General features: G+C 37.2%; 1 protein-coding gene across 3 annotated transcripts in view; it reads right to left on the bottom strand.

Moving 5' to 3' along the window:
• The window catches only part of C8H14orf39 (chromosome 8 C14orf39 homolog), a 56,464-nt gene that overhangs the window by 1,672 nt on the left and 33,002 nt on the right, over positions 1–21,790 (bottom strand). For all 3 annotated transcript variants that reach the window (XM_035260653.3, XM_078335997.1, XM_035260656.3), the window contains exons 16-17: positions 20,343–20,487; positions 4,196–4,253 (exon numbers count right to left, since the gene is read on the bottom strand). In XM_035260653.3, the coding sequence (XP_035116544.1) occupies positions 4,196–4,253; positions 20,343–20,487 (203 nt within the window). The remainder of the gene's footprint in view (positions 1–4,195; positions 4,254–20,342; positions 20,488–21,790) is intronic.

Genomic DNA, 21,790 nt, shown 5'->3' on the forward strand with positions numbered 1-21,790 from the left:
GAAACTGACAGAACATTAAAAAGAGTTCTATAGTTTTAAAAGGACTTTTTAAAATAAGCTTTAAATGTAGCTCCGGTTTATAGAGCCCAGAATTATCATTAAGGAAAAATAGCATTTCATTTATTATATTAATAATAAAATTATAAATAAATATATTTTCAACATTCCAATTCTATTTTAAAATCATCATTAAATAATTTTTAATCTACAGTAATCAAATATGCACTTGAAACAAGTCTTTTACAATATGTTTTTATATAGAATTAATCAAATAGCATATTAAGCAAAATAATTTACTTTACATCACTTTGAATGTTTCATATATTTTTAAACTTTCAGATATTTAATAAACTTTATTTTTAAACATCTCAATTATTTCACCCTAAAAAGAACTGAGCCAACTAGCAGTAAGATGGATGGATGGATGGATGGACAAACAGATGGATGGATGGACAGACTGACTACCAGATACTTGCATTCTTCCTCTCTCCCTTTCTCACTTTATTTTTTTGACTATGTGTATTTCTCAGTACACATCCATAAGACTTAATGAAAAATAGGTATAATGTAAACACAGATCCAAAAAGGACTAAAATCTGAAATTTCTCTTTGAATAAATGAATTTGATTTGTTTTTAATTTCACAAGAAGTTCATATGAGGTCTTAACAAAACTCATATGATCACTGTAAATAAAAGAATACATTACTGTGCAAGGCAGAATTATAGGTGCTATGGGAAATTAAAAGGTACATTAAAAATCCCTGCCCTCAAAAAACCTGTGATCTAGAGGAGCTTTTATATATAATTATAAATAATGATAGTGGGTAGAATGCTAAAAAGTATATAAAAGAATAGATAAGGTCTTATGGAAGGTAATTCTATCTTGAAAGAAAGAGACAGAGTTGGGGATTACAAGAGGAAAAAAGCAGGTAAGAAAGTGTGGGCATACTTGAGACACACTGAGTTCCTGAGTCTGACTAAAGCACAGGTTATTCTTGTAAGATAAAAGACTTAAAAGGTATGTCAGGGAATGAATAGAGATTGGTTAATGAGTACAAAAATACAGCTAGATCGAAGTAATAAATTCTAGTATGGAATTTAAGAATAAGTTCTAGAGCAGTAGTATGGTTTACAAGGATTTATAGTATATTTTGACATAGCTAGAAGAGAAGATTTGGAGTGTTCCCCACACAAAAAGAGTGATAAATGGCTGATGTGATAGATATTCTAATTACCCTGATTTGACCATTACACATTGTATGCAGGTATCAAATATCACATGGACCCCATAAATATGTACAACTATATACCAATAAAAAACAAAACAGGTAGTTGGGACTAAATTAGAAAAGTCGAAGCATAATTTGATAGTGGGGAAGTCACTGAAGGTATCTAATTAGGGCCAGGGACATGGCTAATATTATGGGCACTGAAGATTAATTGAACTGTGATCTATAGGTAAACTAAAAAACAGAAAACATCAACCAGGAGGTTATCGTAACAGCCTAAGTGAACAGTAAGACTCTGAAATATAATGGTTTCAATGAAAATAGAAAATAAAAATAAATATTTAAGAGAGAGAACTGATAAAACTTGATGAATAGTTGAATGTAGTCACGGTCACAGAGAAAAGTTACAATTGTTACTATGTTCCAAACCTTAAGAGCCAGAATAATGGAGATGCCATTTATGGACATCAGGAGAGCAAGTTTGATGTCAGCTACACTGAGTTTTTAATGTCAAAAGAGATTTAAACTATACAATCAGAAATAAAGTCCTAGAATTTAGAATTCAGCGCAGCAAGATATAAATTTGGTCATTATCTGTATGTATTATATTTGGAAACACTGAAGTGAATGAGTGTCAAATGAATGAGTGTCAAAAAAGAGGATGTGGGCTGGGTGTGGTGGCTCAGGTGTAGTTTACAGGTGCAGTGCCTATAATCCCAGCACTTTGGGAGGCCGAGGCAGGTGGATGGCCTGAGGTCAGGAGTTTGAGACCAGCCTGGCCAACATAGTAAAACCCTGTCTCTACTAAAATACAAAAATTTGGCTCGGTGTGGTGGCATGCGCCTGTAATCCCAGCTACTCAGGAGGCTGAAGCAGGAGAATCACTTGAACCCCAAAGGCAGAGGTTGCAGTGAGCCGAAATCACGCTATTGCACTCCAGCCTGGCAAGCAAGAGCAAAACTCTGTCTCAAAAAAAATAAAAGTGGATGTAAATAAATTTAAATTTTTAGATGGTAGACATTAAAAAATGTCTATAATTGGTAATCCTTCTGATCTCATAGCATTAAATACCATTTATAAGAATTCCAAAATCTCTGTCTCCATCTCATTGAATTCCAAATTCATATGTAAAATTTCCTACTTTACTTTCACTTAGGTATCTAATTCAATTAAAACACTTTCTAAATGAAACTCCTGGCTCCTCAAATTACTCTTACAGCCTTCCATATTTCAGTAAGTGGCAACTCCATTCTAAGTTATTCATGTCAAAACCATGGCACAATCCTTGTTTCTCTTGCTCTCAATCCTTATATCCAGTCCATAAGGAAATTCTTCCAGTTCTACTTTCAGAAAACTTTGTAACCAAAATCTGACATCTTCTCATCACTTCTGCTGCCATCAGTTCTCACTTTGTATAATTTTATAGCTTCCTGATCATTCCCTGCTTTTGCCCTTGTTTCCATACAGGCTGTTCACATAGCAGCCAGAATAATTATTTTAAAACCTGTCAGGTCATTTCAGTCCTTTACTTAAAACCTTCCTGTGGCTTCCCATTTCACTCAGAAAAAAGCCCTCAAATTCTTAATGATCTATAGGTCCCACATGGTTTGCTTTCCATTCACCTCTTGGATTTAATCTCCCACCAGTCTCTCCTTCCTTATTCCATTCAAATCATAGCAATTTAACTACTTTTCTACGAACATACTGAGTATGTTTCCCATTTCAAGACTTTTTTGCCCTTTGCTTGGAACACTTTTCCCAGTAGCTTGTATCTGCACCTCCTTCTGCTCAATGTTGATTTTTGGTGATGTCTTTCCTGACTCCCTTGCAATACAGCAATCACCTTCCTGATCCAAGTATTCTCTATTTCCCTTACTCTACATTACTTTGCTACATAGCGCTTATCACCAACAATAAGTAAAGAATTAACGTCAAGGCATATTCAGGCCCACCTGGAAAAATGACCTTGGAACCTACTTCCCACAGCAACTGTTTTCTTATAAAACACAGAATTAAGGTAAAATGTAGAATGTTGTATCTATCTAGTCTGCTGCATGAGGATGCACATGAATTAGAGGAGTTATCAGTTAGCATAAAGGCCTTGGGCTTCATGACTAGAATAATATAAAAGATCGGTGTGAAATTGAAGTTACAGCTCTCATGTATCAAGGTGACCTACATGCAACATGCCTTTTGTCCATAGCAGCCTGACATGTTCCTTGGGTTGCGGTGGCAAAAGAAAGGGAATTACTTGGTTAGTTGGTAATCCTCCCAATGAAACCAAGGATGCTGTATCTACCAGTATCTCTTTTCCTGCATCTTTCCATAGCACAAAGTTAATATTAGATTAAAAATCATAATATGTGAGTCTGACTATTCCAGCCCATAACAACTGATGTTTAGTGAACTATCTGATGCATTATACATTGATTTACTTGTCTAGTTTCAGTTTCTCCAACTAGAACATAAGCCATATGAGAATTTTTCATTCTTGTCCACTGTTCTACAAGCAGAGCCCAAAAGCATACCTGACATAAAATATAATACATATACACATTTATATTCATATGTTGAATGAACAGTCAATGAAAAGAAAAATGAAGAAAGAGTATTCAATAAAAATTATCAAAGAGAGAGAAGGAAATCCAAAATTTGCAGAAAAAAGATGGAAAATAACCAACCATATCAATTGCTGCAAAGAGTTTTAATATGATAATAAACACAAGATGCCCATAATGTTTAATAATTGAGAGGTCAGTAACCTTGGAGAAAGCAAATTTTAGTAGAGTACTGAGAAAAGCTAATTGCGTTAAAAAAGAAAGGAAAGAAAATCAGTGAGTAGTGCAGAAGTGACAGTAATTTCTAACGAATAAATTGACCACCTAAGAAAATCAGTTAGAGAAACTAAATACTGTACTAAAAAGTTAACATGTTTTTGAAATGTAGCAAACTTCAAACAACTTACCAATTTCTTGCTGTGATGACAGAGGATTTAGATTTCTTGCAGAATAATGTTCATTAAACTAGAAAATAATTTCCATTAAATATTACTTGTGAAATCAGTAGGACAATATACATATTTGAATTTAAAGCCTAGTTCTTCTAATACATAGACTTAAAGTAGACATATGGTAACTTTATATAGCACATTCTTACACTTTAAAAAATCTGTCTTCAAACCCTGTCATTTATTTCTATTAAAATAATGTCTATTCATTTTATTCAGGCAAAATACACTATAGTAAGGATAGCTCCCACTTTAGAATATTAATATGATCTTTTGCTTTATTCTGAAGGCCTTTAACAAATCAGGTTCTTGATATTGCTTTTTTCCCTATAAAAATAAAAGTAAGTGGATAGTTTCATGTCAGTTCAGATCAAGTTTTGCTGCAAAAAGTCTATTTTCTCAGTAAAACAAGATTTTTAAAAAATGAGATCATGACAGCATAGTTTTCTGTCCACTTTTTTTCCCCTTCACATTGCATGGTGAGCATTTGTCCATGTCGTTATTCTTCTAAAACATGACTCCGTGGCACTATAATGTTCTTCCAAATAGACAGCTTTAACTATCCTTTTATAATGGACATTTAAGTTGCCCCAATTTTGTTTCTTACATAAAAGTCATACCAAAGAAACACTGTTATGCACAGATTTATGTTTCTTTGATGATTCAACAGCTATAAGGAAAGCTGTTTTCTCATAGATTTTATAAGCCACTTGAATTTCTTTTTCAGTGAATTATCTATTTGCCAAATAAACTTTGCTCATTCATCTATTGAGAGAGTAGTTATTTCCTTATTGGTACATATAAGCACTTTAGAGATGTTAATTAATTCTTCTCAATTTCATTGCAAATATTTAATGTGTTCATCATTTTGCCTTTAAAATTTTTTAACATATGGAAGTTAAGATTTCATATGTAATCAAACCCAATTATGTTCGTTTGCTTCTTCTTCCACTGTTTTCATGCTTAGAGAATCCTTCCTCCTAAGGTCTGGTATTCACCAATATTTCCTCTGAAATATGTTGTGGTTAACATTTTCTCACATAATTTTATGCATTTGTAACTTCTATTGACGTACAGTGTAAGATGAGTACCTAATTTACCCCTATTAATGTGTAGTCTATCGTTATCACATTATAAAATCTTTGGCTTCAAGACTTTCTAGCCCATACCATTGATCAACCAATCCTTAAAACCATTATCATATCTTTTATTACTTTAGCCTAATAGGATGTTTGAATATTTAGAAAGTAAGTTTCCCTCTGTTTTGTAACATTTAGAAGTTATAATTACATCCTCTCTTTCATTCCTGATATAGGGATTTTATCAATTATTTTCAAAGAACCAATTTTGACTTTGTTAATTTTCTCTATTGTTTGTTTTTCCATTTCACTGATTTCTCTTATTATCTTATTTCTTCATTCCTCTTACTTCAGGTTAGCTTAGTTCTTCTTTTTCTAGATTCTCAAAATGAAACCTTAGGTCACTGATTTTAGGCCTTTCTTCTTTTTTGTTAATTATGTAATTATTAGTTAAATTATTTAAAGCTATCATTTTGCTCTGGCTTTGGCAACATTCCACAATTTTTGATAGGCTGGATTTTATAATGTGATAATGCAGTTTAAAATCTTTCCTAAAAGAGAACCCACTGCCTTGAAGGGAAAGACACAGTCCTGGCAGAATTCATTATGCACTGACTAAAGAGCCCTTGGGCCCTGAATAACCAGTAGTAACACCTAGGTAGTATGCTGTGGGCCTTGGGCTCTGAGAGGTGCTGGCTTCAGTTGTGACCCAGCACATCCCAAGCTGTGGTGGCTATGGTAAAACACCCTATATGTTTAAGAAGAGCAGAGGAAAAAAGTAGCGGGCATTTTATCTTGTATACTAGGTACCAGCTCAACCACAATGAGGTAGAATAAGGAGGATCTTGGGGTCCCTGAGTCCAGGCCTAGGCTCTTGGGCAGCATTTCTAGATCTGCCCTGGGCCAGAAAGGAGCCCACTGCCCTGAAGAGTGAGTCCCATGCCTGGCATCATTCACTGAAGAGTCCTTGGGCTTCAAGTGGACATCAGCAGTGCCTTGCAGACCCCACCATGAGCTGATGGTGGCAGGGTCCACAAGGAAAGGCTCCTCTGCCTGTGGAAAGGGAAGGAAAAGCAGGAAGGACTTTGTATTGTGGTTTGAGTGCCAGTTTAGCCAGAGTAGAACAGAACATTGAACAAATTACTAAGGTTTTTGACTCTAATCCCAAACTCCCAGACAGCATCTCTGGACCTGCCCAGGGCCAGGAGAACTAGCCACCTTGAAGGGAAGAACACACACCTGGCTGGCTTCACCACCTGCGGATCACAGAGCTCTAGGGTATTCAGTGAACATAGGTGGTAGCCAGGTAGTGGTTACAGACCTTAGGCAAGACTCAATGCTGTGCTGGCTTCAAGTATGACCCAGTGCAGTCCTAGTAAAGATGGCCACAGAGATGCTTGCATCACATCTCTCCCCACTCCAGGCAGCTCAGCAGAAAGAAAGAGGCTCCATTTGTTTGGGAGAAAGCAAGGGAAAATAACAAGAGTCTCTGCCTGGTAATCCAGAGAATTCTTCCAGAACTTATCAAGACCACCAAGGCTACACCTTTCTGAGTCTACAAAAACCACAGGGTTATTGGGCTTGGAGCCCAAGTCCCTTTAAATACTTGGAAAGCCCCCTCAAGAAAGACAGGCACAAGCAAGCCCAGACTACAAAGACTACTACAATAAATACCTAATTTTTCAATGCCTAGACACCAACAAACAACTACAAGCATCAAGATCATCCTAGAAAACATGAACTAGCCAAATCAACTAGAAAAATCACCAAGCACCAATCCTGGAGAAACAGAGATATGTGACCTTTCAGACAGATAATTCAAAATAGCTGTTTTGCGGAAACTCAAAGAAATTCAAAGTAACAAAACAAGATATGCAGAATTCTATCAGATAAATTTAACAAAGATATTTAAATCATTAAAAAGAAGCAGAAATTGTAGAGTTGAAAAATGCAACTGGCATACTGAAGAATCCCTCAAAAGTCTCTTAATAGCAGAATTAATCAAGCAGAAGAAAGAATTAGTGAACTAGAAAACAGGCTATTTGGAAATACACAGAGGAGATAAAAAAAAAAAGAAGTGTGAAAAAGAATGAAGCATGCCTACAAGAACTAGAAAATAGCCTCAAAAGGGCAACTGTAAAAGCCATTGGTCTTAAAGAGGTGATAAGGAATGAGACAGGAGTAGAAAATTTATTCAAAGACATAATAACAGAGAACTTCCCAAACCTAGAGAAAGATATGAAGATTCAAGTACAAGAAGGTTATAGAACACCAAGCAGATTTAACCCAAAGAAGACTAGTTCAAGGCATCTACTACTCATATTCTCAAAGGTCAAGGATAAAGAAAATAAATAAATAACACACAGTGGAGCTCCAATTTTTCTGACAGCAGACTTTTCAGTGGAAACCATACAGGCCAGGAGAGAGTGGCATGACATATGTAATGTGCTGAAGAAAAAAAACTCTTACTCTAGAATAGTGTATCTGAAAAAATATCCCTCAAGTGTGAAGGAGAAATAAAGACCTTCCCAAACAAACAGAAGCTGAGGGGTTTCATCAACACCAGAACTGTCCTATAAGAAATGCTTGGGAGGACTCAAGATGGCGCTGTGAGAATAACCCAGGATTGGAGCTCTTCTCATTGAATCCGCAAACGGTGAGTCAGAGCGGCATTTCCAGACTGATCTTTGTTGCCCACAGAATGGGGAAACTCCCAAGTATAAAAAAGACACGGACGCCAGGCAGTAAGTCTGCCTGGTGAAGCTGGCAGCCGGGGCGGCGGCGGCCGGCCCTACCCAGCAATCCCCACAGGGCGCGCTTGTCTGGGTGCCCTGTTGAACTGGCAACCTGAGACTTGAGAGGGCTGGACTTGAGACTGAACGAGACTTGGACAGTAGGCCAGCCCAGGGGTTGCAGGGATTGGGATACCCAGTGGGACGAACAAAACCGCGATTTCAAACTATCCCGAGCAGACGGTCCGAGATGCTCTGTGGGGGAGGGGCATCCACCACTACCGAGGCAACCCGCCCCAGCTGAGATACACGCCCACTGCTGACGCAGCCAGCCATTGCTGAGGCAACCCGTCCCTACTGAGATACACGCCCATTGCTGACGCAGCCAGCCGTTGCCGAGGCAACCCGTCCCTACTGAGATACACGCCCACTGCTGACGCAGCCTGCCGTTGCTGAGGCAACACGCTACAACGAAGAGACTCCGCAGCAGGGCGTGGCGGAGACCACAGCAGAGCCGGCAGGAACAGCGCGAATCACACAACAGCAGGGCGGAGCCTCGGCAGCCAAACAGTGGCTAGTCTGCCTTCTAGCTGGGCAGGACACCTGATCGGACATCCAAAAATAAAGCTCAAACCCCTCAACACAGAGCATTTGAGAAAAAAAAAAAAAAAAGGGGTTTTTTTAATGAGCTCTGTTGCAGCAGAATCAAACATAGCAGCCTAACAGCCCTGAATGAACAACAGAGTGCACAGCTCAGCAATTAAACCCCTATAAAGTAAAAACTGTCTCCTCAAGCAGCTCCCTGACCCCTCTATATCCAAAAGACTGACATTAGGCAGGCATCATCCTGGGACAAAGAGAGCAGAAAAAGAAACTGGTAGCATCCCTCGCTGTGCCACAGCTACTAGAGGTACACCCCAGACAAGCAGGGTCTGGAGCGGACCTCAGCAGTTGTACAGCGAAGGGGCTAGACTGGTAGAAGGAAAACCAAGCAACAGAAATACTTCATCATCAACATTCTGGGTGTCCACTCAGAGACCCAAACGAAAAGTCAGCAACTACGCAGACGACCAGTGGACAAATCCACAAAGATGGGAAGAAACCAGTGCAAAAAGGAGGAAAACAACCGAAACCAGAACACCTCGCCTCCCAGAAAGGACCAAAACTCCTCACCAGCAAGGGAGCAAAGCTGGACGGAGAATGACTGTGACGAAATGACGGAATTAGACTTCAGAAGATGGATAATGAGAAACTTTTGTGAGCTAAAAGATCATGTATTAAATCAATGCAAAGAAACTAAGAACGTTGAAAAAAGATTTGAAAAAAGATTCGAGGAAATGATAACAAGAATGGATACCTTAGAGAGGAATATGACTGAATTAAAGGAGCTGAAAAACACAATACGAGAACTTCACGAAGCAAACACAAGTTTCAATAGCCGAATTGACCAAGCAGAAGAAAGAATATCTGAAGTTGAAGACCAACTCAATGAAATAAAATGAGAAACCAAGATCAGAGAAAAAAGCGCAAAAAGGAATGAACAAAGTCTCCAGGAAATGTGGGACTATGTGAAAAGACCTAACCTACGTTTGATAGGTGTACCAGAAGGGGACGAAGAGAATGAATCCAAGCTGGAAAATACTCTTCAGGACATCATCCAGGAAAATTTCCCCCACCTAGCAAGACAGGCCAACACTCAATTGCAGGAAATACAGAGAACACCACAAAGATATTCCGCAAGAAGAGCAACCCCAAGGCACATAATCGTCAGATTCAACAGGGTTGAAATAAAGGAGAGAATACTAAGGGCAGCCAGAGAGAAAGGTCGGGTCACCCACAAAGGGAAGCCCATCAGACTCACAGCAGATCTCTCGGCAGAAACACTACAAGCCAGAAGAGCGTGGGGGCCAATATTCAACATTCTTAAAGAAAAGAACTTTCAACCCAGAATTTCATATCCAGCCAAAATGAGCTTCAGAAGTGAAGGAAGAATAAAATCCTTTGCGAACAAGCAAGTACTCAGAGATTTTGTCACCACCAGGCCTGCTTTACAAGAGCTCCTAAAAGAGGCACTACACATAGAAAGGATCAATCAGTACCAGCCATTCCAAAATCACACTGAATGCTAAAGAGCTTCAACATAATGAAGAATCTACAACAACTAACAGGCAAAACAGCCACTTAGCATCAAAATGGCAGTATCAAATTCACACATAACAATATTAACCCTAAATGTAAATGGACTAAATGCACCAATCAAAAGACACAGACTGGCAAATTGGATAAAAATCCAAAACCCATCAGTGTGCTGTATCCAGGAAACCCATCTCACATGCAAGGATACACAAAGGCTCAAAATAAAGGGATGGAGGAAGATTTACCAAGCAAATGGAAAGCAAAAAAAAGCAGGGGTTGCAATTCTCATCTCTGATAAAATAGACTTTAAAGCAACAAAGATCAAAAGAGACAAAGAAGGCCATTACATAATGGTAAAAGGATCGATACAACAAGAAGAGCTAACGATCCTAAACATATATGGACCCAACACAGGAGCACCCAGATACATAAAGCAAGTTCTTAATGACTTACAAAAGGACTTAGACTCCCACACAATAATAGTGGGATACTTTAACACTCCACTGTCAATACTAGACAGATCAACCAGACAGAAAATCAACAAGGATACCCAGGGCTTGAACTCAGACCTGGAGCAAGCAAATCTGGTGGACATTTACAGAACTCTCCACCCCAAATCCACAGAATACACATTCTTCTCAGCACCACATCACACCTACTCTAAAATTGACCACATAATTGGAAGTAAAGCACTGCTCAACAAATGCAAAACAACTGAAATCATAACAAACAGCCTCTCAGACCATAGTGCAATCAAGTTAGAACTCAGAATTCAGAAACCGACCCAGAACCGCACAGCTTCATGGAAACTGAACAACTGGCTCTTGAATGTTGACTGGGTAAACAACGAAATGAAGGCAGAAATAAAGAAGTTCTTCGAAACCAATGAGAACGAAGACACAACGTGCCAGAACCTCTGGGACACATTTAAAGCAGTCTCTAGAGGAAAGTATATAGCAATAAGTGCCCATATGAGGAGAATGGAGAGATCCAAAATTGACACCCTATCGTCAAAATTGAAAGAGCTAGAGGAGCAAGATCAAAAAAACTCAAAACCCAGCAGAAGACAAGAAATTACTAAGATCAGAGCTGAGCTGAAGGAGATTGAGACACGAAAAACCCTTCAAAAAATCAATAAATCCAAGAGCTGGTTTTTTGAAAAGATCAACAAAATAGACAGACCACTAGCCAGATTGATTAAAAAGAAAAGAGAGAACAACCAAATAGATGCAATAAAAAATGATAAAGGGGAAATCACCACAGATTCCACAGAAATTCAAACCATCATCAGAGAATATTACAAACAACTATATGCGCATAAACTAGTAAACCTGGAAGAAATGGATAAATTCCTGGACTCCTGTGTCCTCCCAAGCCTAAACCAGGAGGAAGCTGAAACTATGAATAGACCAATAACAAGGTCTGAAGTTGAGGCAGCAGTTAAGAGCCTACCACACAAAAAAAGCCCAGGTCCAGACGGGTTCACAGCCGAATTCTACCAGACACACAAGGAGGATCTGGTACCATTCCTTCTAAAACTATTTCAAACAATCCAAAAAGAGGGAATCCTTCCAAAATCATTTTATGAGACCAACATCATCCTGATACCAAAACCCGGCAGAGACCCAACGAGAAAAGAAAACTTCAGGCCAATATCCATGATGAACATAGATGCAAAAATCTTCAATAAGATATTGGCAAGCTGATTGCAACAGCAAATTAAAAAACTTATTCATCATGATCAAGTAGGATTCATCCCAGGGATGCAAGGCTGGTTCAACATATGCAAGTCTATCAACGTAATTCACCACATAAACAGAACCAAAAACAAAAACCACATGATTATCTCAATTGACGCAGAGAAGGCATTTGACAAAATTCAACAGCCCTTTATGCTAAAAACCCTCAATAAACTCGGTATCGATGGAATGTATCTCAAAGTAATAAAAGCTATTTATGACAAACCAACAGCCAATATCATACTGAATGGGCAAAAACTGGAAGCATTCCCTTTGAAATCTGGCACTAGACAAGGATGCCCTCTCTCACCACTCCTATTCAATATAGTACTGGAAGTTCTAGCCAGAGCAATCAGGCAAGAAAAAGAAATAAAGGGTATTCAAATGGGAAAGGTGGAAGCCAAATTGTCTCTATTTGCAGACGACATGATAATACACCTAGAAGACCCCATTGCCTCAGCCCAAAAACTCCTGAAACTGATAAGCAACTTCAGCAAAGTCTCAGGATATAAAATCAATGTGCAAAAATCACAAGCATTCGTCTACACCAATAACAGACTTAAAGAGAGCCAAATCAAGAGCGAACTGCCATTCGCAATTGCTACAAAAAGAATAAAATACCTTGGAATACAACTCACAAGGAACGTAAGGGACCTCTTCAAGGAGAACTACAAACCACTGCTCAACGAAATCAGAGAGGACACAAACAGATGGAGAAACATTCCATGTTCATGGTTAGGAAGAATTAATATCGTGAAAATGGCTATACTGCCCAAAGTAATTTACAGAATCAACGCTATCCCCATCAAGCTACCATTGACTTTCTTCACAGAACTGGAAAAAACCACCATGAACTTCATATGGAACCAAAAGAGAGCCCGCATAGCCAAGTCAATTCTAAGCAAAAAGAACACAGCAGGGGGCATCACACTACCGGATTTCAAACTATACTACAAGGCTACAGTAATCAAAATAGCATGGTACTGGTACCAAAACAGAGATATAGACCAATGGAACAAAACAGAGGCACCGGAGGCAACACAACATACATACAACTATACAATCTTTGATAAACCTGACAAAAACAAGCAATGGGGCAAGGATTCCATGTTTAACAAATGGTGTTGGGAAAACTGGCTAGCCATGTGCAGAAAGCAGAAACTGGACCCCTTCCTGACACCTTACACTAAAATTAACTCCAGATGGATTAAAGACTTAAACATAAGACCTGGCACCATAAAAACCCTAGAAGGAAATCTAGGCAAAACTGTCCAGGACATAGGAGTAGGCAAGGACTTCATGAACAAAACACCAAAAGCATTGGCAACAAAAGCCAAAGTAGACAAATGGGACCTAATCAAACTCCACAGCCTCTGCACGGCAAAAGAAACAGTCACTAGAGTGGATCGGCAACCAACAGAATGGGAAAAAATTTTTGCAGTCCACCCATCTGACAAAGGGCTGATATCCGGAATTTACAAAGAACTCAAATAGATTTACAGGAAAAAAACAAACAAGCCCATTCAAAAGTGGGCAAAGGATATGAACAGGTACTTTACGAAAGAAGACATATATGAGGCCAACAATCATATGAAAAAATGCTCATCGTCACTGGTCATCAGAGAGATGCAAATCAAAACCACATTGAGATACCATCTCACGCCAGTTAGAATGGCGATCATTAAAAAATCTGGAGACAACAGATGCTGGAGAGGATGTGGAGAAAAAGGAACACTTTTACACTGTTGGTGGGAGTGTAAATTAGTTCAACCATTGTGGAAGACAGTGTGGCGATTCCTCAAGGCCTTAGAAATAGAAATTCCATTTGACCCAGCAATCCCATTACTGGGTATATATCCAAAAGACTATAAATCGTTCTACTCTAAGGACACATGTACACGAATGTTCATTGCAGCACTGTTTACAATAGCAAAGACCTGGAATCAACCCAAATGCCCATTGATAATAGACTGGATTGGAAAAATGTGGCACATATACACCATGGAATATTATGCAGCAATCAGAAATGATGAGTTCGTGTCGTTTGTAGGGACATGGATGAATCTGGAGAACATCATCCTCAGCAAACTGACACAAGAACAGAAAATGAAACACCGCATATTCTCACTCATAGGTGGGTGATGCAAAATGAGAACACATGGACACAGAAAGGGGAGTACTAAACAGTGGGGTCTATTGGGGGGAAAAGGGGAGGGCCAGTGGGAGGGGGAGGTGGGGAGGGATAGCCTGGGGAGAAATGCCAAATGTGGGTGAAGGGGAGAAGAAAAGCAAAGCACACTGCCATGTGTGTACCTACGCAATTGTTTTGCATGCTCTGCTCATGTACCCCAAAACCTATAATCCAATAAAAAATTTAAAAAAAAATGATCAAATCAGGATAAAAAAAAAAAAAAGAAATGCTTAAGGGAGTTCTTCTATCTAAAAGAAAAATATGTTAACCAGCAAGAAGAAATCATTGGAGGTACAAAACTCACTGATAATAGTAAGACATAGAAAAACAGAATAATACTGTAATCATAGTGTGTAAGCTACTCTTATTTTGAGTGGAAAGACTAAATAATGAACCAAGCAAAGATAATAACTACAACAACTTTCCAAGACATAGACAATACAGTAAAACACAAAGAGAAACAATAAAAAGTTAAAATGCCAGGACATTAAGTAAAAGTGTAAAGTTTTTAATTAGTTTTATTTTTGCATATTTGTTTATGCAATTTGTTAAGTTGTCATCAGTTTAAAATAATGGGTTACAAGGTAGTATTTGCAAGCCTCATGGTAACTCAATCAAAAAATACATTATGGACACATCGAAAATAAAAAGCAAGAAATTAAATCACACCATCAGAGAAAATCACCTTCACTAAAGGAAGACAGGAGGAAGGCAAAAAGTAATGAGATCCTGTCATTTGCAACAACATGGGTGGAATAGAGGGCATGAGGGACTCCTCCCTAACTCATTTTATGAGGCCAGCATCATCCTGATACCAAAACTTGGCAGAGACTCACACACAAAAATAAAAATTTCAGGCCAATATTCCTGATGAACATCCATGCATAAATCCTCAATAAGATACTGGCAAACTAAATCCAGCAACACACCAAAAAGCTTATCCATCATGATCAAGTCAGCTTCATCCCTGGAATGCAAGACTGGTCCAGCATACATAAATCAATAAATGTAATCCATCACATAAACAGAACCAATGACAAAAACCACATAATTATCTCAATAGATGTAGAAAAGGCCTTTGATAAAATTCAACACCCCTTCACACTAAAAACTCAATAAACTAGGTATTGATGGAACATATCTCAAAATAATGAAAGCTATTTATGACAATCCCACAGCCAATATACTGAATGGGCAAAAGCTGGAATCATTCCCTTTGAAAACCAGCACAAGACAAGGATGCCCTCTCTCACCACTCCTCCTATTTAACATAGTACTGGAAGTTCTGGCCAGCGCAATCAGGCAAGAGAAAGAAAAGGTATTCAACTAGGAAGAGAGAAAGTAAAATTGTCTCTGTTTGCAGATGACATGATTATATATTTAGAAAACCCCATCATCTTAGCCCGAAATCTCCTTAAGCTGATAAGCAACTTCAGCAAAGTCTCAGGATACAAAATCAATGTGCAAAAAATCACAAGCATTCCTATACACAAGTAATAGACAAGCAGAGAGTCAAATCATGAGTGAAAATTTCTTTAACAAGTAATGAAATTTGCAAGTTCTATTCCTGTTGTATTCTCTCAACAGAATAAAATACCTAGGAATACAACTTACAAAGCATGTAAAGGATCTCTTCAAAACGAACTACAAACCACTGCTCAAGGAACTAAGAGAGGACACAACAAATGGAAAAACATTCCATGCTCATGGATAGGAAGAATCAATATTGTGAAAATGGCCATACTTCCTGAAGTAATTTATAGATTCAATGCTATCCCCATCAAGCTACCATAGACTTTCTTCACAAATTTAGAAAAAAATACTTTATGTTCTCACTCATAAGTGGGTGTTGAACAATGAGAACACACACACAGGGAGGGGAATATCACACTGGGGCCTGGGGGAGTAGGGGACTAGGGAAGGAATAGCAGGGGGTAGGGGGATTGGGGAGGAATAGCATTAGGAGAAATATCTAATGTGGATGACAGGGTGATAAGTGCAGCAAACCACCACCATGGCATGTGCATACCTATGTAACAAACCTGCACTATCTATGTATGTACCCCAGAACTTAAAATATAATAAACAAATTTAAATAATAAAATAAAAAATACTAAGTAGAAAAAAAGAAAAAACTGCTTTAAATTTCATATGGAACCAAAAAAATGCCTGCACAGCCAAAACAATTCTAAGCAAAAAGAACAAAGCTGGAGGCAACAACGCTGCCTAACTTCAAACTACACTACATGCTACAGTAACCAAAACAGCATGGTACTGGTACCAAAACAGATATATAGATGAATAGAACAGAACAAATGCCCATCAACGATAGACTGGATAAAGAAGATGTGGCACATATACACCATAGAATATTATGCAGCCTTAAAAAAAAGATTAGTTCATGTTCTTTGCAGGGATATGGATGAAGCTAGAAACTATCATTCTCAGCAATAATCATCAGCCTCAGAAATAACACCCCACATCTACAACCACCTGATCTTTGACAAACCTAACAAAAAAGCAATGAGGAAAAGATTTCTTATTTAATAAATGGTTTTGGGTAAACTTGCTAGCCATGTGCAGAAAATTCAAACTGGACCCCTTCTTTACCTCTTATACAAAAATTAACTCAAGATGTATTAAAGACTTAAATGCAAGACCTAAAACCATAAAACCCCAGAAGAAAACCTATGCAATACCATTCAGGACATAAGCATGGGCAAAGACGTCATGACTAAAACACAAAAAGCAATGGCAACAAAAGCCAAAATGGACAAATAGGCCCTAATTAAACTAAAGAGCTTCTGCACAGCAAAAGAAACTATCATCAGAGTGAACAGGCAACCTACAGAATGGGAGAAAAATTTTTGCAATCTATTGATCTGACAAAGGGCTAACGTCCAAAATCTACAAAGAACTTAAATCTACAAGAAAAAAATCAAACAAGTCCATCGAAAAGTGGGTAAAAGATATGAACATACACTTCTTAAAAGAAGACATTTATGTGGTCAACAAACATGTGAAAAAAAGCTCATCATCACCAGTTATTAGAGAAATGCAAATCAAAACCACAATGAGATATCATCCCACACCAGTTAGAATGACAACCATTAAAGTCAGGAGACAACAGATGCTGGAGAGGATGTGAAGAAATAGGAATGCTTTTGTACTGTTTGTCAAAGAATAAATTAGTTCGACCATTGTGGAAGATAGTGTGATGATTCCTCAAAAATCTAGAACCAGAAATACTACTTGATAAAGCAATCCCATTACTGGATATATACCTAAAGGATTATAAATCATTCTACCATAAAAACACATGCACATGTATGTTTATTCCGGCACTGTTTACAATAGCAAAGACTTGGAACCAACCCAAATTCCCATCAACGATAGACTGGATAAAGAAAATGTGGCATATATACACCATAGACTATTATGCAGCCATAAAAAAAGATGAGTTCATGTTTTTTGCAGGGACATGGATGAAGCTAAAAACCATCATTCTCAGCAAACTAATACAAAAACAGAAAACCAAACACTGTATGTTCTCACTCATAAGCAGGAGTTGAACAATGAGAACACGTGGACTCAGTGAGGAAAACATCACAAACTGGGGCCTGTTGGGGGTTGGGGGACTAGGAGAGAAATCGCATTAGGAGAAATACCTAATGTAGATGATGGGTTGATAGGTGCAGCAAACCACCATGGCACCTGTATACCTATATAACAAACCTGCATATTCTGCACATGTATCTCAGAACTTAAAGTATAATAATTAAAAAAATTAAAAAAGAAAGAAGCCAGGCACAGGACAAACTACATATTCTCACTTATTTGTGGGATCTAAAATTCAAAACCACTGAACTCTCAATCTCAAAACAATTGAGATAGAGAGTAGAAGGATGGTTAGCAGAGGCTGGGAAAAGTTGGAGGGTGGGGTATTGGGGAGAGGTGGGGATGGTTAATGAGCACAAGAAACATAACAAGAATGAATAAGACCTAGTATTTGATAGCACGATAGGGTGACTATAATCAAAATAATTTAATTATATATTTGAAAATAACTAAAAGTATAATTGGATTGTTTGTAAGACAAAGAATAAATGTTTGAGGGAATGGATACCCTAATTCTCTATGATATGATTATTTCACATTGCATGCCTGTATCAAAATATCTCCTGTACCCCCACAAATGTATACATCTACTATGTACCCACAAAAATTAAAAATAAATAATAAAATCTTTTCTGATTTATCTCATGATTTCTTCTTTGATCTACAGCCTACATATTTAGGATTTTCTTAGTATCACATTGAGTTCTAATTTAATTCCATTGTGGTCAGAGAACATACTCTGATTTCAATCCTTTTACATTCATTAAGACTAATTTTATGGCCCAGAATATGGTCTATCTTGCTGAAGGTACCATCAGAACTTGAAAAGAATATATATGCCGCAGTTCTTGGATGTGATATACTATAAAGGTCAATTAGATCAAGGTGATTGATGATGTTATTCAGATCTTATTGAAGATCTTTTCTGATTGTGTTCTCTAATTCCACCAGCTGCTAAAAGAGGAGTATTAAAAACCTCCAGCTATGTTTGAGTTTTTGTCTGTTTTTCCCTTTAATTCTGTCACTTTTTGCTTCATGTATTTTGAAGCTGTGATTAGGCTTTACACATTTGCAATTGTTATATCTTCCTTATGAATCAACTTTTTTTATCTTTATGAAATGTCCCTCTCATGTCTAGTAATATTCTTTAAGACTACTTGAAATGATACTAATATAGCCACTGTGACCTTCTAATACTTGCACTTTTCATAATACATCATTTTCCATCTATTTATTGGCAACCTGTCTTTGCCTTTATGTTTAAAGTATGTTTCTTATAGATAACTTTTATTTGGGTCTTGTTTTTTTTTCTGCTTCTTTACAATCTTTGTCTTTTAATAGAGTGGTTAGCCCATTCACACAATGTGATTATTAAAAAGTACATTATTTGGTGTAAAATTTGTTTTATGATGTTTTTTGTGATACCTTCTATTGATACCTCAAGAAACTAGGTATCGATGGAAGGTATCACAAAACAATAAAAGCTATTTACCACAAACCCACAGCCAATATCATACTGAATGGGCAAAAAATGGAAGCATTCCCTTTGAAATACGGCACAAGACAAGGATGCCCTCTCTCACCACTCCTATTCAATATAGTATTGGAAGCTCTAGTCAGAGCAATCAGGCAAGAAGAAAAATAAAGGGTACTCAATTAGAAAAAGAGGAAGTCAAATTGTCTCTATTTAAAGATGACATGATTGTATATTTAGAAGAGCGCATCGTCTCAAAATCTCCTGAAACTGATAAGCAACTTCAGCAAAGTCTCAGGATACAAAATCAATGTGCAGAAATCACAAGCATTCCTATACACCAATAACAGACTAACAGAGAGCCAAATCATGAGCAAATTCCCATTCACAATTGCTACAAAGAGAATAAAATACCTAGGAATACAACTAACACAGGATGTAAAGGACCTCTTCAAGGAGAACTACAAACCACTGCTAAATGAAATAAGAGAGGACACATCCAGATGGAAAAACATTCCATGCTCATGGTTGGGAAGAATCAATAACATGAAAATCGCTATACTGCCCAAAGTAATTTATAGAGTCAATGCTATCCCCATCAAGCTACCAATGACCCTCACGGAACTGGAAAAATCCACTTCAAACTTCTTATGGAACTAAAAGAGAACCCACATAGCCAAAACAAATCCTAAGCAAAAAGAACAAAGCTGGAGGCATCATACTGCCTGACTTCAAACTATACTACAAGGCCACAGTAATCAAAACAGCATAGTACTGGTACCAAAACAGAGACATAGACCAATGTGGAACATTTTTTACATTGAGAATTCTAGTTTGTTTGAAAGTTAGACACATCAACTATAAAGTCAAACTCATTTTTTAAACTGCCTTTAACTGCAATTTAAATCATTCCTAGCCTGAGATCCTTTTTTAATGAACAGATATCAATATGAGTCATCTGAAGTTGAAAACAAAAAGGTTATAGGAAACTTTGTCATATCATCAATACTCAAAAATTTTTAAAAATTGCTTCTGTTGATACTCTGCCCCAAGATAGTTTTGTATTAAAGAACTAAAATTACTCAAAGTTCCGGAGCACAATTTTTATAAATAAAACTTCTAGCTTCACATATTACCTGATCTGATGAGATTTCTGTATCAAATACAGAAGAATCAAATAAATTTAATCCAGGTGATCTGGAAGTATAACTCATTAGAAAGGAAAGTCCAGGGGATTCCTTTTGTGTTTGAACTTCAGGTACTGCATTTCTATTTCTGTTACTGAGAAATAAGAAATCATCAACATGTTAAAAAAAATCTATTATTAAACACTGAATACTGGTAAGCATCATAAGCAATAGCATAGAGGTGAGAATTAGCATAGTAGGGAAATGTAGGAAGTAAGTTATTGAAGTGACAATCCTATGGAGAAAGGATTACATGCAGTGGAGAATAATGTTAAATAAAGTAGAACAATCAATTTGGGAATAATAACTATGAAACCCTACCGTGAATATAGTGTCAAACTCTATTCTAGGTTATTCCATAGGCATAACTTACATATTTCTCACAAGGACCCTATGAAATAGGTGCTATTACTATTATTTCCATTTTACAGTAGGTAATATTGAAGCATAGAAAGATTAAATGATTTGCTTAAAAGAATAGTGTCAGAAGTGGCATTTGAATGCAGCAATCTAGATTCAAAGTCCAAACCCTTAACCTTGACACTGTGCTGTCAAGATTTTGAATGCCAGTTACAAGATTTTAGTGCTGATGAGAAGCCAGCCATTACAGTGATATATAAGGAAGTTAAATTATAATATGATTTAGAAAAAATAATTACACAGGACAGCTTATGACAGTGGTTAAAAGCTCAGAATCTATAGCCAGAATTGTCTGGGCTTAAATTTCTATTCTAACATTGATTAGTTGTATCACCTATGATTCTGTTTCCTCTTCTGTAAAATAAAGATAATAATGTACCTACACCTAACAAAGTTGTTGTGGATATTAAATGAGCAGTATTTATAAAACGCCTAGAGCATTGCCTTGCACAGTTTGATGTGTTTGTTAAATTTAATAGAAATCTGATGATACTGCCATAACTATCTCTATTACCATGAATGAGTCACTTAACTTTAAAGATCATAGTTTTCTTATCCATAGAGAGAGGTTTTGATGTATGAGTTCACATTCTTTTACAGTTCTCAGGTTTGATGACGAGTGCCATTTTTAATGTGCTGTGCTTGAGTCAACAGTATGACATTCAAATCTATAACTCTTACTAGCAATTTAAAATAAGGAAGTAAAGCACAGGTCTGATGTAAAACATCCCTGATAAAGTGAAATCTGCTTTACATATGCCTTAGAGAAACCTCAGGGATCAGTGTTAAGGAACAGAATGGACTAAACAGAAAGGTTAAATGCAGCACTATTTCCTTGGCTCCTAACTACAAATCTGTGGTTTCCAAAGTTTAATAATCATGTTAGAGATATTTATGCCTAAAGAGCTTGCTTAATAGAAATGGCAAGTCTTGCTTCAAACACTACAACATATGAAGAAATGACTAATGGAACATTA

Source organism: Callithrix jacchus, chromosome 8 (genome assembly GCF_049354715.1).
Source record: "Callithrix jacchus isolate 240 chromosome 8, calJac240_pri, whole genome shotgun sequence".
NCBI classification, from domain to species: Eukaryota; Metazoa; Chordata; class Mammalia; order Primates; family Cebidae; genus Callithrix; species Callithrix jacchus.